The 19,245-nt window shown below is 36.4% G+C and overlaps 1 protein-coding gene across 11 annotated transcripts in view; it reads left to right on the forward strand.

The window, feature by feature from the left end:
- Window positions 1-19,245, forward strand: part of PTPRM (protein tyrosine phosphatase receptor type M) — a 473,439-nt gene that overhangs the window by 285,727 nt on the left and 168,467 nt on the right. For 7 of the 11 annotated variants that reach the window (XM_062632987.1, XM_062632988.1, XM_062632990.1 and 4 more), the window contains exons 12-14: window positions 6,150-6,423; window positions 7,565-7,601; window positions 12,619-12,693. In XM_062632987.1, the coding sequence (XP_062488971.1) occupies window positions 6,150-6,423; window positions 7,565-7,601; window positions 12,619-12,693 (386 nt within the window). The remainder of the gene's footprint in view (window positions 1-6,149; window positions 6,424-7,564; window positions 7,602-12,618; window positions 12,694-19,245) is intronic. The other 4 variants (XM_062632994.1, XM_062632995.1, XM_062632997.1 and 1 more) reach the window with 1 other exon arrangement.

The raw sequence follows: 19,245 nt of genomic DNA on the forward strand, positions 1-19,245 counted from the left end.
GTGCGCTTGCAGCCCAGAAAGCCAACCGTATCCTGGGCTGCATCAAAAGGAGTGTGATCAGCAGGTCGAAGGAGGTGATCCTGCCCCTACTCTGCTCTCGTGAGACCTCACTTGGAGTATTGTGTGCAGTTCTGGTGTCAACATAAAAAGGACATGGAACTGTTGGAACAAGTCCAGAGAAGGGCCATGAGGATGATCAGGGGACTGGAGCACCTCCCGTATGAAGACAGGCTGAGAAAGTTGGGGCTGTTCAGCCTGGAGAAGAGAAGGCTGCGTGGAGACCTCATAGCAGCCTTCCAGTATCTGAAGGGGGTCTGTAGGGATGCTGGAAATGGACTGTTCATTAGGGACTGTAGTGATAGGACAAGGGGTAACATGTTAAAACTTAAACAGGGGAAGTTTATGTTGGATAGAAGGAGGAAGTTCTTTACTGTGAGGGTGGTGAGGCACTGGAATGGATTGCCCAAGGAAGTTGTGAATGCTCCATCCCTGGCAGTGTTCAAGTCCGGGTCGGACAAAGCCTTGGGTAACACGGTTTAGTTTGAGGTGTCCCTACCCATGGCAGGGAGGTTGGAACTAGATGATCTTAAGGTCCTTTCCAACCCTAGCTATTCTATGATTCTATAATAGTTTTTTTTAAAGAAAGATAAAACTTGTTACATCACATACAATGAGCAAAGATGTATGAATCTGTGTGTTCAGAACTTGCATGAAATATTTTTAAAATGCAATTAAATGTCAGTATGATGATGATCTTAAAGATCTTTTCCAACCTAGCTGATTCTGTGATTCTATGACAGGACTTTCACTGTCTACACAACTATTGGTGAAATTGTGAGGACCCTACCGTTTGCTAGATTTGGGCAATCAAGTTATTAATGGACATAAAACTGGGAAAACAAGGTGGTTTGGGGGTCTCTTAATTTTACCCTCTATTGGAACGTGAGTATTTTATCAGAAGATTGCAGTAAATTGATTCTAGCATATAGACAAATTAGGGCTGTAGGAATAAGTAACTGAAATAATGGTCATTATGCAGATTCAGGGTTATTCTATTTTTTGGTGTTTTAACATTTAAACGAAGCAAGCAGACAAGTCGAGATACAGATCTATAAGTACCAGGTTTATATGTTTATAATAAAGTATGAGACTAAGAACAATATTGTTAGAATGAGCAGAAAACTTAAAATTAATCTTCATAGTGTCACCATAACAGTCAGCCAAGATAACCCAAGAGTTTACACAGCTGATCAGGACACTGTTAGTGCAGTTTAACAGCTCTGCAGGCTATGTTCAGGTTAAGTTTTCAAGGACAATTCAAAAAGCAGATATTGAAGAGGTTTCAGTTTTGAACAGTTGAAGCAGGCTAGAGGGAGTAAGAAACTTTCCTATTCTCATTTCACAGCAGGAGAACTGTGGCACAAAATAATTGACTTGCCTAGAATCACACACAACAGTTGTATTAAGATTAGTAAATGAATTCAGATAATCTTAGTCTAGATTCAGGTCTTTAGCCCATCTTTCCTTTACAAAATAATTTTTAAAAAATTCTTTATCGCTTCCATTAAGTGAACCATCAAGATTGTTTAAGAGAGAAAAAATAAAACTGACATTTCAATAATGAAGTAATCAAGCTTGTTTTGCCTTTGTTTTTGATTTAAAATTACTTTTGGTGGAGGTATAATCATAAATTCTTAAGTCTCATGTAATAAATGCCTAGATCATTCATGTTAAGGACATCTGAATTAGGAATCTGAGAGTCCATGCTGGTATCCAATAGGCCCTTATTGAAAAATTATTTTATCACTTTGAATAAGACTTTGATTAATTAAAATTTGATTTGCTGTGTTCCAGTAATATGGACTAGTGTCTTGATTCAGCTGGTTACTGAAGCTCATCAGTTCATGTACTTAAGAATAGATATACACTTAAGTCTCTAGAATTGTTTGAACTGTCTGGTTCATTTGCAAAATATTCTTAGCATCTTTGATTACTGTGTCAACATGTTTTCTTTCTTCTTTCATGTCTCTTGTTCCACTCTGAAAAAAAAAAAGGTATATTTAGCAGACATTGACTGACTATTTTAATTTAAGCAATCTGATTTCAGTAAATATCTGAGAAGGCTGGTATGTCTAATTTCTAATGAAAATTACAGCCATTATTTTCAGGTCTGTATCTCTGCACAATTATTTAGATTCGGAATTGGTTTGGAATTGTTAAAATAAAAATTAACTTCAAAATTGCATATTTTTTTCCCCAGGCATCTTTTTAATCCCCAAATTTGAAATATTTGAATATTAAAAATAATTCCCATGTGTTCCTTTCTTGATGCAAAGTAAGTTTCAGTCTACATAAAAGTTGATTTTGTGTTAAATTTTCAGGGCATTGGAATTCTTCAGGAGAGCTGTGTAATATGAATTAAACTTAAATTACATTTCTTTCCTTCAGAAAGATCAATCTAAGTTCTACCAATAACCAGTAATGCTTTTGGCACCTTTCAGTGTAGTGTAGCTTTTATTGTTTGGATTACAGATAGGAGGAATTTATTCTCTGAAATGTAGAGGTGTGGAAAAGGAATACTACAACCTCAAGCAAGCAGAAAATCCTAAGAGGAGTAATATAGTCCTGGTGCAGTGCTAGCTCAATTCTCTAAGCCTGAACTCTTTTCAGAGTAGACAATTCAGCTGTTATGTATTAAAGAAAGCAAATTTAATAGTAAGAATTAGAGGAAGCTTTTGGATTATAATTGTAATAGGGGTAATTTTGTAAGATTCATTAGGAAGATCATCTCATTTATACAAATGTAAAACGTATCACATATAAAGTTCTGTCAGGTTTCCATTGACCCAGGTACTTATAATGTGTTAATTTACATCAGAGAAACAGCAGTGTGTGGAAATTGGGCAGCAGGTAGGATTTAGTTATTTTTCATTAGCACTTGGACTTTGATAGAGGGGAACAGAAAAGAGCTGCTTGACCTTCCAGTGCTTAAATTATTAAAGAGCAAATAGATTTGAGGTCTAGATGCTTGCAAATCTAATTTGGCTTGTGGAGTAAGGATGAAAAGACATTTTGAGTCTGAAATTGCTCCAGTCAACTTAGTTTGTTCTTTAATGTATCTGAAGATGAATAGATGGTAGGCATTTAAAATGCAATATACAAGGAGTAGTGCATGTAGTATAACTAACATGAATTTCCCAGGGGAAAAGTAGCATTTTAATGTTTCTAAAGTATCTACAATCTTTACGTTTAATCACTGAGTGAAAAAGTAAAAGAATCCTCATTTCAACCCACAGTGAAATACATTGTCTGTTCTGAGGTCCCTCGTATATTCGGTCCTGTTGCAAAAAAAATAGTAACAGTACTCTCCTGAAGGTGACAGCCGAACAACTTAGTTCACTCTCCATCATACTTCGGTGAAACTGAGGGATTTTTATGTTTGCTGTGCTACTAGCAAGTGTATCCAGCTTCATTACCTTTCAAGATGTTAACACTGCACCCTACTTTTTTCCACTACTCCCTTTAAATTTGAAAATGGTATTTATTGTAGTTTCACTGTAAATTAGTTGTTGGAGGAGGCAACACGCTGTCCTCAAAGTAGCTCAGAATCCCAATTCTAAGCAACTGTGTCTTGGGCTAGAAAATTAACTGCTGAAATTGTGTCAAACATGGATTTGGAAGAGCAAAAATAAGATTTTAATGTAGTTATTTCAGGGCTAGTTTTTACAGATCAGTTCTCACAGGATCAAAGAAAGGTTGCCATTTATTGACCTTCATTTACTACTCAGCATGGAATTAATCAACTAATAAAAATCTTTCTGCTAGATGAGTAGACTTTGTTTCACAGAGCTGTAAAATGTACAGATGGTGGCCTTCAAGTAGACCCTAGAGACATTTGTTTGGTTTCCTGGCTATACCAAACATAAACATGGTTGAATTTCTTCCTGGGGTTCAGCATTGATTAAAGCTTCTAAATTTACATAGGCCACTTACAGATGTCTACATGTGAGCTGAGTATTTAGTTATTAAATACAGTCAAGTGGAGCTTAGGAAGCAATGAACTGAACCCCAGAATAGACCCTCTCTGGTCAGGTCTTGAAGATCTGTTGCCTGAGCTGAGTAGGTCTCAAGTGACTGTAGTAAGAGTTTACAGATGTATAAACATCTTCATGAAGACACTAAAATTTAAGTGTCTTAACTTTAGGCTAAATTGCCACCATAGTGAAAGTCTAAATCAGGCAGAAGAGGTATTAAGCATTCTCAGTGATAACTTTCTGGGCATTTTTTGTGAACACGGGAAGTGCAACATCTCCTAGTGGAGATGCTAGATCTTAAGAACATAGTGAACAGGGTCTGTTGCTCATGATCAGTAGGTCTGGTAAAAAAAAAACAACAGTAAGATAACCAAGAGAACAGGCGTTCTTTTGCCTCTTGCTGATACTCAGCTATGAAGGCTATGCAGACCTAGCATCATGCTGTGATAGAAACATAGGATCATAGAATGGTTGCAGTTGGAAGGGACCTTTTAAGATAATCAAGGCGAACACACACACCAGCTGTGGGCAGGGACATCTTTCACTAGACCAGGTTTCTGAAAGCCCTATCCAACCTGACTTTAAGCAGTTCCACTGATAGGCCATTATTCAATCTCTCAGCATTATCTAAACATGCAAAGGTAGCTCGAATCTAGAAGCAGTTAGTCTGGTTGTGCACTGGGTCAGTAAGGCTCCAGGGGGTGCAAGAGGTAGAGAGCTGTATGCCAGCACTCAAAGCAGCTTGAGTCTAACAAGAGCCCCAGAAGGTGTAGTTTGCTTGCTATGAGCCGACCTGGTGACTGCACAAAGTCATCCCTTTTATTTCTAAACCAGATTTGCCTTTGGAAGGGGAATAGCCATAGCTGTGCAGTGATATGACTAAGCCAATAAGCCCTGTTAGGTCCAGACTGAGACCTGCAGGGGCCCGTGCCACACATCCCTGTACTTTGGGCAGAGCCTTCTGCAAACATGATCATGTACATATGATGGAGTGGGAACAACATATCAGAGACAGTGCATATTTGAACTTTAAGAAACATACCATATGCAGAGAATGCTGCTTTTTATGAATTATCAACCTGAAACGTTATAAATTGTTATTAGATGTAGATGATGTGCAAAAATGTGGACACATTGACACTTTAACATCAGTTACCTATACTGACTTGCTTTTCAAGATTCCAGGAGACAAATAATGATTAAGAATCACTGGTCCCCAGTGAAGCAATAAACTTGCAAGCCAGTCCTCTTTAGAGACATGGACTTCCCACTTCACAAATTTGAAAGCACTGACTCAGGTTTTACAGCAACTGCAAGGGTATAATGATTACACTGTTTGCATATACAGCAGAAATCACAATTTCTTTGTTCTTGCTTGAATGTCCATAGCACCTTTACAACGAAGAAGGATGGACTGCTCCCTTTAGGTCCCAGTCTAGCAAAGAATGCAAGTGGAAACTGCTTTGCAGGATGCAGAAACACTTAAAAATCTGTTTATCTTTCAGGTGTGTAAAAGTTCTTTGCTGAGTGAAAATAACTTCCATCAAAGTGTTTTATTCTTGCTCAGCAACAATCAGTATGCCACTGAAATTTAAAAAACCTGTACTTTTGTGTGCTTTTGTAAGTAATTATAGTGTCAGCAGTTAAGCAAATACTCTTCCCTGTCTCTCTGTAATTTATTTCTTCATTTTTGTCTTACTACTAACTCAATTTTCTTTAAACAAGATAAGCAGGTTAAAGAATGGAATCTATAGCTTTATACTTACTTCTGTGAACAAAACAATACATAATTCACATTTTAGCACTAATTCAGGAAGCTTTTTTCTGTGCAATAGTTAGAATAAGAAAGTGTTCTGTGCACTTGCTGGAATGAAAAGCTGTGGTGTGTGTAGCTAGATCTGTTTTTCGAAAACAAAATTAATTTATTTGAAAGCATGAATCTATTCCACAAATACGTAAATATCAGAATGACATTTTCTTCCTGTGTCCTTTGCTTTTAACTATTCTTTTTTTCCGTAAAAACCGGTATGCTAATATGGTATGAGAATGAGTCGACTGCCCAAGTCTTAAAATAACCTGTGTGTTTCTTTTGTTTGTTCCTTTATACACTCTTAGTGTCTATCAAATAGTTGTTGAAGAAGAACGCCCACGGAGGACCAAAAAGACAACCGAAATCCTGAAGTGCTACCCAGTGCCCATTCATTTCCAGAATGCCTCACTTTTGAATTCCCAGTACTACTTTGCTGCAGAGTTTCCAGCCAATGGTTTACAAGCTGCTCAGCCTTTTACTATTGGTGATAACAAAACCTACAGTGGTTTCTGGAACACCCCTCTTCTTCCTCATAAAAGCTACAGCATCTATTTTCAAGCTGCTAGCAGAGCCAATGGGGTAAGTCTTATGACAGGTGTGGTTTTCTACACAGTGTGTAAACAGATGATTGGCATGAACTACTAAGACACCCTTTTTAGTTGCTAATGAGAAAATGAAGTAACCATGAAATTTAACACACTGAGTTTAAAAAAATAACAGTTTTCCTAATGCAATATTGCTTAATGATTAAAAGTTACAGGAAGGAGGAGGGGAAGACAGCACATTTTGTCAATAGTGAATAAGCAAAGTAGTGCACTACCATTCTATCTTAGTATTTAAAAGCTGTCCAATGAGTTTGTTAGGTTGTTTTTCTTTCTTTTTCTCTTTTGTTCTATTGCTTTGAAGAGAAGAGTGTTGTGGTGTCTTTTGTGAAATTTAAGCCAGACTTGATTGTAAATTTTAGCACATCTGTCTTGGCGCATCCTGTCCCATTACCTTAGTTTGTAACATCTTGAACACCCATTTTCTCATTTGGTTCCCTGACTGAATTAGAAACCTCTTTTTTCACCCCTTTTTTCAGACAGTAAAAGAAGATAAGTAGATGGGACTGAAATAAAAAGTGTGTAAAAAGGGCTTTGCAGATCATGTTTCATCAGACTAATTCTTCCTAGAATTGTTTTTCATTTCCTGGACAGACCTACCCAGAGCCTTTCAATTCTTGATAAGCTTTGGCTGTCTGTGCTGACAGCCTGGAAATGTCTTCTGCCAGAAACCATAATGGTCCCTCTTCCACAGTGTACTGACAGTGCAGAAATGTGAAACACCATTGATTATTTTTTCTTTCTAAAATTATCTAACATGATGCCTTAAACTGTACTATCTGTAAGAAAAAGAAAGATCTCCCAAGGTCATTGTGTTGCCAAAGTAAAAAAGCTGAAGTCTTGCTTGTGCTCTTGTGAATATCTTTCACGTATTCTACTATACAGGTTTCATTCTTAGAGGATTCTCAAGTGAAATGTTTACGTACCATACCCAGGCAGTGTTTGTCCATAGCATGAAAGCACATTGAAATTGCATAAAAAGCAGTTATATATCTAATGAGGCACATTAAATAAACAGTCCTCTGACATTCTATCAGTACTTTTAAGAATAGAATCGTGGATTACTTTCTTTTCTTAGAAACACATGATGTGACCTTTTTCCTCTTTATTTGACACAGGAAACCAAAATCGACTGTGTGAGGGTAGCCACAAAAGGTATGTTCATATTATGTCATGTATTTTGTATTTCAGCTTGCTGACCTTCCCTTCACACCGTCTTTGCAAACTTCCAGGAGTGTTTATTTCATAAAAGGCATCACTGAAACCATTACAGAATTTTAAGTGATTAATTTGCATCTCTTGTTGAGCTTTGGGAAGTTTGTTTGTTTGTTTGTTTTTAATAATTATTGCTCACTTTTAGTTTTCTACTTGAACACAAGGTTTTTAAAATATATCCTGTGGGTTTTTATATGATCTCACAATAAATATTTTAGACTTTTATATATATAGTAGAGTTGTAAAATTGCAAATTTCAGAGTGCATATTAGCTGCTTATACATCTGTACTGAAAAATTACCCCTTACTCATAAGCAATTATCTTAATTGTTTTATAAAAGAAAAATGAAGAAATCATGTTCTTCATTTTCATGGTGCAGAACAGCTCCGTTTATCGAACTGTCAGCACCAGATACTACCATTTGTGAGACAAGTTTGTGGAACTGAGACAGTGCTAACTGTAGGTTTGATCAGCAAACAGGGAAAGATAAACGTGCTGCTGCTATATTGAACTTCGGAGGCTACGATCTGTCAGTGATTATCTTTGCAGTGTCACTTTTTTAGTACATCTAGCTGGTAGCAACTACAGAGCCTGAGAAAGAAGTGATGGGGTAGTATGATTATATGATTATTTGGAGTTTGTAATAGAGGAAAAGGGAAGAAAGTTCTGTTGTGAATAGGAACAGGTACTACCACCCTGCGATCTGGGCACCTGGTAAGAATAGGAAGCAAAAACTACTTCACCCCTGTACCACTGTTCCTTGTGGGAGATCATGCATGTCTCATAGTGACTATCCCTAATGTAACTGATGCCAGCATGATTTCCTTTATATGTAGACTTCACAGTTCCACCGCCATTGCTAAATCTAAATCAGATGGATGAGAATCTCATTGCTTAACAGAAATCTTAGTATGCAGTTGCCTCTGTTGAAAGGCTTGATCCTCCCTAATGTGACAAAAATTCTTTTTTTTATGGTTCTTTGAAGTGGTTCCTGGTTTGGTAGTTTTTCCAAGCCAAAAGAAGTAATTTTACTTCTAATTTAACTAACTGACTGCTTATTAAACCATAGAAAACTTTCAAATATCTAAACTAAAACCCAGTAAAGTATAGATGAGAGACTAACTACAGATTCAAGTGGAATCCTTTGTTTGTTTCCGGTAGATCCAGTGGTACTATGAGTGGGACACATTACCTCAGAAATCATAGTAGATGATTAGACGAATGGGTTTTAAATTATTTTAAGTATTGCATTCCTAATTGCTAATAGATGTTCAACTATTTCAGTTACATGACTGACTGAAAACCTTAACTATCTCATTTGAGAAGCTAGGGTAACTTTATGGATCGGAATAGCTCCCATAGCAACAAACTACTTTGAGCTTACCCGTTTGGCAATAGATATGTGAGAAATGCAGCTTTTATTTTAAACAAATCTCCATACATTTCTGCTTTGAAAGCATGTTTCTGAATACTTTGTAATACCTTTATGAAGCCTGTAAAATTATATGAGGGGTTGTTTTGAAGACTTGGAAACCAGAGGTGTCCTCTATGGCATTTATAGTCTCCCCTTGCAAAACTTTCTTGGGGGGCTTCTGTAAAGCGCTGAATGTCTGTATTATATTTTAAACTACATTAATATTAAAAAAAAGAATAAAATGGTGGCTATGGCATATTGCAATATGATATTATCATAGCTGTCTGTACAGATTTTTTTTTCCTTTAGACAACGGATACTTGAGAGAAAAGTAGAGTTCTGTGCCCCTTTTGGACTTTCCACATACGCACTAGAAAAAATAGCAAAAATGCTGAATGTCTGTAGGTCAGAAGTCACCACACCTACAATGGTGACCTCTGTAGGTGTGAGAGAATTGTTCTCTCTTGTTCACGCTCCCTCTTTTGTAGACACCCCCCAAACAGCTTAGTAGCAATAGTCAATGAGGTGTCCATCTATTTATTACAGTGCTTTTTACAAATAAGGTTGCAAATGCTCTCCAGTGCAACATGTAGTTTTCATATACTAATAACATTACTGAAATTTTTGTATTCTGGGCATCTGTCATCTTTAAAAGTTCAAGTTTGGTGGGTTTTAAAGCTAAAAGGGAGTGCTTTAGGCCATTCATGTATAAAACTGGTACAACCATTTTTTTAAATTAAGGTCTGATCCTGAAAATAACTGCAGCCTTGTGTAGGCCACTGGAGTTAGCAGATGTACTCTAGAATTTAATATGAATGTGGGCAATTTAGGTTCTAATCAAGTCAGCTATGTCCCTAATTTTGAGCTCAAAGGATAATCTCATAATAATTGCAACTATTCTGTCTTAAAGTAGAAATATATGTATTTTACTGGATAAAAGATCTGTGCCATAAAGTATGCCCTATAAAACAGAACATGACAATGCAGCCAAGCGCTTGTTTCTCGAAAGCTTCTGCAATTTCCTTTCTGTGGAATTTAAGGATTGCACCAAGGAATCCTGCCAAAGTATCAGCAGCCCTTCATGGGATCCAGGTGACCTAAGGCAACCTTCAGACTGCTCAACTGAGCCAGCTGAGCTTGGTTGTCTGTATTAATGATGTGTGGTTAACCTGTTTGCAGTCTGTTCTCAGGACCAGTATGGGAGTTCAGAACCTGATATGAGTGTGGCTGTATCACTTGCTAGCTCTTTAATTATCCCAACTCCAGATTATCTACAAGTTGTTGGTGCCCTTGAGAGCTTCTGAAGGTCATAGAGATTCTGTTTTATTCCAAGTTTTGCAGTGTCCATTCAGTGGCTTTTCTATATTTTTTGTTAAACTAAAAATAAATGAGTAAGTGTAATATAAAGATAGAGTGTTCTTGCCCTGGTTCCAGCAGAATCCTTGAGTATGTACTTCACTCCAGTTGATGCCAACAGGAATAATGCACGTGATTACTGTTAAGTATGTGCTCAGCTGGCACAAAATAAACTGTGTTGTTGGATCAGAGCCAAAGTGTGCCAGATAGCATGTTACTGTATTGACAGGCTTCTTGTTAGAATAGTACATCCTAACTCTACTGAGTCAAATGCATGTGTAGCTGGATAATAGATAATACATTTTCATTCCATCAAGTATGTAACATTTTGTAAAATGCTCCTGGTTTATGACCATTACAATTTTACAAATGAAACCTCTGTTAAATGTGTTCTTTTAGAGATCATATAAAAATCCTGATTGCAATGATTGTAAGTGTAATTTAGGATCAGAATATTGGGGTTTGTAGAGCTGAAAGTTCTCTTCTTGCTTCTGCTGAAGTCAAGGGAACCTTTGCCACTAACATTGCTAGGGGAAGGATCAGACAGCATATTCTTGTGTTGTGGAATCTTCTGATCTTAATTGTCTATGGAGAAAGGCTTCTAGGACCTCTGTGACTATTTGGTGTATATATGTGGAAACTGCAGGGTTTCCATTCCCGTTATATTTTATAAGATAATTAAACAAACAAACAAACAAAAATCAGGAAGATATTTCTTGTACCAGTGGTAATAAAGGTTGTGTTTTGCTTGAAATATGGCTTTCATATACCTACTCTTTCTTCAAGCTAAAGGACTGTAAAATCTCAGCAGACAAAGTTGAAAACATTCCAAAACTACTCCAAGTCTATTGCTATCAACTTTGTGGTGGTTTGTGATTTATATTAAGGGTGTATTTCCTGATGTGATTTACAACACTGTCTGGATAGAAACATCTTGATTACCTCCAAGGAATCCAGTTCTCGAGGGAGACATCATTGTTCTAATTTTGCAATATTGGAAGGCTTTTATTAATTATTCGAGAGAAAAGGATATTATAATATTTTAAATCCAATAGCAACAGTACTCTAGCAGCTATTATCAACACTGCATTTCAGTGTTGCAGAGGGATATTTCAAAATATTATGCAGCAGCAGTTTTGCGTTTAATTGTCTGCAGATGGTAGATGATCTATTTTCCTCACTCATTGCCACATTTCTAATAGCACCCAGGCTGTTCTATGTAAATGAGTGATCTTTCATATAATTTTGTCCTTAATTTTCCAATATTTTTTCTTTGCATCATTCTCCAGCTGCATCATGTTGGATCTGACCTTTTAATTTTTTTTATATTCCTTAATATATATGTATCATAGTGTGCTTAACCATAGAGGCAATCATAGAACTGCTGGCAAACAAAGAAATACAAGAATATATTAATGTCAGCCATGGTAAGAGTAATCTATACCAGTTAATGATTGTTACAGCTCTGACACAAAAGTCTGAATACTTCAGGCACACAAACAATTCAGGTTTTTCAGCTGTTTTCTTGTCTCAGTTGGCAAAACATGAACTTGAAACTCAGACCCCAAAGAGTTACATCCATACCTATGTAGAAGCATGCCAACTCCCAGTGGTTATTCTCTGTATGCTGAAGGTTAAGTATACATGCAGCGTGTGCATTTTCAAAACAAAGACCCAAGTGGGTACAAGAAAAATGAATGTTACCTAGCTCAAAAATACTTTACATGAAAATTGCCTTTAAAATAATTCTAGGAGAAATGTACTATTATGAACTAGAAAACGAAGTGAAACTAGTTCAAATTACTTGGAAAACTTAATACTTAGAGTGAGATGAATAAGCAGTTAGCTTTCATTTAGAAAGACCAGTGCTGTGACTAGCAGAGCCAAAGAGTCTCCAGTTCCTTAAATGCATTGTATGTAAGTAATGTGCCTTAGTCCTCTTCCTGAATGAAAGTCACATATGAAATCTTATTAATTTGCAGAAAGTCACATATGAAAGCTTATTAATTTGCAGAATAACCAAACTAACAACTGAAGATAAAAAAGAACTTGTGGGAGTTTTTTTGGTTTCTTTGTAAGAAGTTCAGACAACAAACTATTGACCAAGATTCTTTTTGCTGGCCTAGCTTCAGTCTGGCTTTTTTTTCCCTCATGCATGCTGACCTGGAAATCTTCCTTTGCCTTAGCTGCGATAATCGTGACTCAGCTTACAACACCATACATTCGCATCGCCCCTGCTGCAGGCGACGACCAACTAACAGGTCAGATGTTCAAGTACAGACAAGTCATCATGCCCATTTTGTCTCATTTTCTCTGGCTCCTTTTCCCTGACGGTTTCTTCATTCTCTACTCATGAATAGTTTCCTATGTTAAAAGTTTCTTTTTGTTTTTACATTTTTCTTCAGCTCCATTAAGTTAAGTGGTGTGGTTGGCACCAAAACTTACACACACATCCCTCTATCTCCAACTCCGCTGCATGTGCCCATTGTGTGTGTTATCTGTGGAATGTTCCTTCAAGACTGATGTTGTAAAGCAATCTAGTCTTGCTCCATCCATAAATTAAATGACAGTTTAAATATAGATATATATCTGTGCACCTGTTTATTTTTTCTCTTTTAATAGATCTAGACACTAGAATTTCTAAATCATTTAGGCTCAAGATTTGCATGTGTAAGTTAGGACAAAGATCTTGCATTAATGGATTGGATTTTTTTACTACAGAATGTTGGGAAGATCATATTTTCTGGCAACATTTCAATATGCAGAAAATCAAAATAAATAAAATTAATTCCCTTTTAATTCATAATTAATACATGAGTTCTGGGACTAAAACAAAAATAACCTAGCAGGTCACATATGAGAATGCATGAGACTGTAAGGTTTTTAAATCTAATTGTCAACATAAACTCAGTATGCAAGGTAGTTATTAATCTGTGCATGGCTTGAAGGTTGGTTCAGAATGTATCAGCAAATCTCTGTGAACTTGGGGAAAGTACTCATTTAGTCAGAAAATATATGAATAAAGGTTTTAAGAGATTTAGAAATCTTTATTTTCAAACATAAAGACCATTAAATCTCTAGAATCTAAGATGAGTTTGATGGAATATGTAACAGGGGAAGTTAAGACCCAGTCCATCAGTATTTAGCATATGATAAAATCATTGCCTTGTATCAGGAATACTGGCATAGTTATTTGGGAAGCATGTAAATGTTGCAATCAGGATGTCTAAGGGTCAAAGAGGAGTTCAGATGCTTAGAATCTGGATACTGGCATAGTCAATAAGAAACAGTTAAATGATTCAGTTTGACAGGATTAGTGACGTATGTGTTGCAGCTTTTAATTCTGGGCTATGTGTTATAACAAAGCTGAGTGATCCATAATGGCCAAGTTGCCATGTCAATCAAGACAGAATTGTTGCATGTATATTTGTGTTATGTAGTAACATATGAACTAACCAAAATAACATATTTAAATGATGCCAGGAAGTACTAGCTTGTTCTTCTTAATGCTCAGTCCACATACATTTTTATAGCTTGTTTTTTTTTCACTTCAGAATACAAATAAATCATTGAAGAGAGAAAGAACATCTCTTCCATAGCCTCAAACGTCAATGAGTTTTGATTTCTTCATTGAAAGATTCAAATAAGTTTACAGACATACAGCTAGCACAAGATAGCCAGCAAAGTATTTGTTTGCTTTGTCACTAGTGGCTCATAGCATTGGCACTCTGTGGCTGTCTGTCAGATATGTGACTTTAATTTCCTTTAAAATAAATAAATAAATAGATAAATCAATAAATCTGTTCTAGTAGAAACTAATTTTATACTGAAAAAGTTCACATGATACAGCATTTATGGCTCTCTGTGAAATGTATTTTAAAAGCCTCTGAAATCCTCTCATTATTTTCACGACACCGTTTCATGCTTGAAAGATTCACTCTCAAGTTGCCACAAATGCAATAGGGAGTGAAAAAACCTCACCCAAGCCACATGATTGGTCCCATGACAGCAACAGCAATTCGTGGTTGTTCTACAGAGGCATGCTTTGCAGGGATACAGTAGGCAGGCTTTTCTCTCATATCACAGTACAGCAATAAAGGTATTGGCAGTATCCACGAGGATTCCAAAGATTTTCCTAATGGAGTTTTACAGGATCTGGACTGGACACAGGGAAGCATGACTGCATTCCTAAATATTGTTACCAATTTTGAAAGATCTTTTTCAGAAAGATGATGAAAATACAGCTCAGCTTTCAAAACAACTCTACTGGCACTCACTTCCTCCACCCTTGTCATCAATGCATCCTGGCCTTTACAGGTGCAGTTTATAAACAATGCATTATTCATCTTTGCTTTTCTTTTCTCCTTCCTTTTCATACAAAAATAAGATGATTTTCCTTTATAGGATTACCTGCTATTTGCCTTAAATATCTTGACAACCAGTCCTTCAATACTCCTTTGCAGCCTATAGCAAAGGGAACTTTTCCTTGCAGTTGCACTTAAATACCTATAACGTAGTTGTTCTTAAGTTATAGTATAATAAAACATGCTGTAAAGACAACTGTGTGATTTTAATTCTTACAAGACAAAATAGGCAAATTGTCACTGATGCACTAACTTAGTAACTAAGGAACTGAAATTTGGGGAATTTTAGGGAATAGTGTTCAGCTTTCAGTGTTAACCTTACAAAAGTAAGGTCACTCAGTTGACTCTATCCTCAAATATATAGGGAGAACATCTATCTACCATCTGTCAGCCAGGAGAAAATACTATGTGTACATGAAGCACAATAGTCCTCATGATACCATCTCCATGTTTTCATAAACAAATACACTTTAACAGGGTGGTTGAAATCATGTAGAAGGTTAACAAAAACTTAGCAGATGCACAAGTGACTGTATGATCTTGACTTTAAAGTTGAGTAACAAATCCATGTTTTTGAGAAATCCTGAAAGCATTTGCAGTTTGGTTCACTGTTTTGTAAGAGACACTTCATGTATCAGGGTTAAATTGTCCGTATTTGGTATTCACTTGGCCCTCATCTGTTTTGTTCTGTCTGCATTCTGATAAAATAGCATGCTTGGAATTATGATTAGGGTGTTTATTCTTTCAGGCATTTTCTTAATTGTTGAATTATGTCTGAGCTACTTATATTTAAATTAAAGTATTTCCATTTGTGATTTAGTGGAGCAGCCACTACTTTACTGGATATTGTTAAGGCTGATTTTCGTAGAACGCCCTTTTTTACCACCCATTGTTAATGCAGCTGGAAGAGAGAGTTCTGTAATGTACACTCTTTGTGGATTAAATTCTTGGTACAAATCAGATACAGCAAGATATGTCAGAAGTTTTGCAGAATGACTGTATTTAAGAATTGGGAAGAATTATTTTTTAAAAAAAGATGGTGGCAATCTTAAAGCTTAAATTCTTTTTACCTAACATACATTAAGGTCTAGACGAGCAGCATATTTTATAACCGTGTTAAATGTGACGTAAAATAATCTCAAAGGCTTTCTTCTCCCTTATGAAGTTAGTAACATAATAAAATACACAGTGTATTTAATACAGAGCAGAATTTATTACTGTAGTCTGGGTCAGATTCCATTCTTAGCCATTCCACTGTAAATGTGGAAAAAAGCAACTGAAATCATTGATTGATTAAATCGCAACCTCATTGGATTTTCTTTATGTCAAGGGATTTCTTCCAGATTAATACTGCATTACTGAAGATACAGTTTGTTTATTAACACAAAAAGCAACAGCGAGAATTTGAGAAGGAATGTTTTCCTGTTTACCTAGTTTCTTGTCCTTTACAGTGCATTTGAGGTATAGCAACTTGGGCTGGACAGACATTCGCATTCATTTTTCTCCATCCTGAACCATGTAACACTGATTTAGATGTATTCTGACATGTTGAAACTTGAAGTGCTATTTTGTGTAATGGAGAAGTCATGAGTTCCTAGTTGAGACTACAGTTCTTTACAGTTCTTCTATAACAACAAAACTATATGCCGATTTGTCTGTCTGCAGGTTGAATACACCATTTTATGAGTTTATTCTTCTCTCGATTCTTCTGTACACCAGGGTGGTGTAATATCCAAGCCATATTATGATGCTGTTGCATGGCCAAGTGATGGGGAAAGCAGAGTGAGAATGGGTCTGACTCTCCAAAGTGAAATTCTAAGCCTGTTTTTTACATGATGGTTCCAGAAATTGTTGCCCTGATTGTTTGAGGATTCTAGTCCTCTTGCTCAGCTGGGCAAAATGCAAAGCAAGAGGAAATCTTCCTACTTTCTGCAGCACCGTTTGAATGCATTTCAATGGGCTGTAGTGTCACTCGTGATTTATTGCCCATTTTTGTTCTTTCATGTGTTATATTTGTCATTTTTGCAGTGACAGTTTCATCTATAAAACAGTATAGTTACAAGAAAATGTTAAGAGCATACAGGAGTGCCATGGGAGCTACTGTTGCCTTTTCTTCTATTTTTTTTTTTTTTTCCTAGTAACATTACAGAGTCAAATGTCAGATTTTCTGTTTTTAAGACAGTGATGCCAAAGCATCCAGGATTTGGAACTTAAGTACCTGAAAAAAACCTGAAGCTAAACAATTAGACAAAAAGGACATAAAAATAATACTGGTAACAACTCACAAATGCTGAAATAACCCATAATATAAATACAAGCCCTTTCCAGCTGCAGACACTAGAGAACCTGGGCTGATGAGGTCAGTTACCAAGCAGGTTCTCTTAGAGATATTAAATGCTCCAGTTATGTTTTACAAAAATAAGGATTCCTACAAGGTTTTCTGAAAATGAAACCGTAGTTTTGAATGTGTTCAGATCATTACAGAAAAGCCAGAGGCAGGATTCCTTCCATTCAGCTCCTCTCACCCTGAACCGGTTGGGCTGGGGACAGTGGGACCTTTGCAACTCTCCTGCGTAAGTAGGAGACTAGGGAGGATTAACTGCAGAGGGTCATACCAGCAGTTCTGCTCCAGCCATTGGTGCTGACCAAGTGTTGGCCAAGGATGTATGGGTTCATCACCACCCTGGCACTGTATCACCAGAGCCAGTGGTTTTACAGACCTGAGACAGGAATAGTTGGAGAAGATCCCAGGACCTAGAAGAAAGTATCAATCTTTCTCTACCCTATAGGAAGGACAAGAGGCCTAATTAGGTATGTTTTGCATTATAGAAACTGTTTGGCTTTTATTCAGGGGTGTTAAAAAGTTGTTTACCACAGAGTTAATAGTCAGTTGTTGCAGGTGCTGTGTTACATCCCTCAAGTGCATAACTGATGGTGAGACTTGAATGTTCCAGTCCATAACTGAGAGAAGAATGTAATTCCAAGTGTCAGTGTCAAATATCCCTCTCGTGAAGAAAGTGAAAAATATACCTTAGATCACTAACAATGAGTCTGTTTGATTCATCCTAGCTTGAAAAAATAATCTATTTGCACAGTAATGTGTAATCTTAATATGAGGATATCTGTGAGATTCTTTGAGTTTGGACTGGGGGAGGGCACTCTCCTTAATCTCATTACAGAGAATGGAAACATAAAACCCAGTCATGAAAATGTCAATATGAGTGAACTGACCAGGATAAATTCTTAATGAACTGAAGGAATCTCTTCCATCTGTCTAATACTGATCAGTGTCACATCTAATACAAAATATTTCAGCAGCAGCAATCCACAGAGAAGCAGAAAATGTAGGTGAATTTTAGAGCACATCATATAGTGTGCTATTTCATTTTTGTATAAAAGAAAATACGCCTCTGATTTTTAGATTCAAAGCAGAACGTATTTTGCATGTACCACAATGAAAAATTAAGGAGACAAGGGAAGAGAGAGAAATTCAGAGATACAATTAGTAACTAAAAAAAAACTGTGAATTTCAGTGTTTCCCATCTGTAGTTATGAACTGTATTCATAAAATGCTAAGCAATTAGAATCCTAATTTGAAAGAAAATGTGGGATCAGTTGTGGGTAAAATATCCTGTAGTTCTTAAGAACTGCTAGTCTGGTGTTTGTATCACTGGAGAGTTTAACAAATGTGTAATGCAGTATTACATAGATTGCCTCTGTTCATGTGTAGGTGAACATCAAAATGTGTTACAGTTAAATAGAGTATGGTGAAGAGGAGAGTAGTAGTGTTGTCTTTAATCAAAAGACACAGAGCATACTACCTTGGGCAAACTCTTGTTTCAGCAGTTCCTTGAAATAACTGATATCTAAGCTGCATTTGTCTGCTTGGAGTAAAAACTCACTGTTCAAGCAGTGACTGTAGTTACTGATGGGTTTTTAACACTCACTTCTCCAGTCATTATACCAAAATGTCCTTTTCTGCAGTAATGGGAATTAGACTGCCAGAGCCAGTAATTCTAGAGCTCTAGGAAAAACATTCAAGTATATGTGTGCATTTTCAAGTCTTTATTTTCTAAACCTTTTAACTTTCATTTCCTTCTCTTAATCTGATTTTCTGTTACTGCTGACCACTAAGAAGTTTTTGTGCAAATAGAAAACTTCCATACAAATGAAAGTTGTGTCACAGTTTTGCATAAAAGTGAATGGAAGTTTCTGTCTTACATGGTTTCAAGCTGACAAGAGAGGGAATGCAGCAGATTCAGGTAGTTTCATCTTTTGAGTGCACATCAGAAATACAAAGGGAAACAGGAAAAATAGTAAATTGTCACTGGTCAGAAGGGAACAACATATTCATGAAACATTTTTTAGGCAAAATTATTATATTTTGTCCTTTTTGGTATGCTTCTATTGAATTAGCTTTGGGTTATACGTAAGTGTGTTCATAATTAA

Source organism: Pezoporus occidentalis, unplaced genomic scaffold (genome assembly GCF_034315485.1).
Source record: "Pezoporus occidentalis ecotype Australia unplaced genomic scaffold, CSIRO_AGI_Poc_V1 ctg4, whole genome shotgun sequence".
In the NCBI taxonomy this organism is placed as follows: Eukaryota; Metazoa; Chordata; class Aves; order Psittaciformes; family Psittacidae; genus Pezoporus; species Pezoporus occidentalis.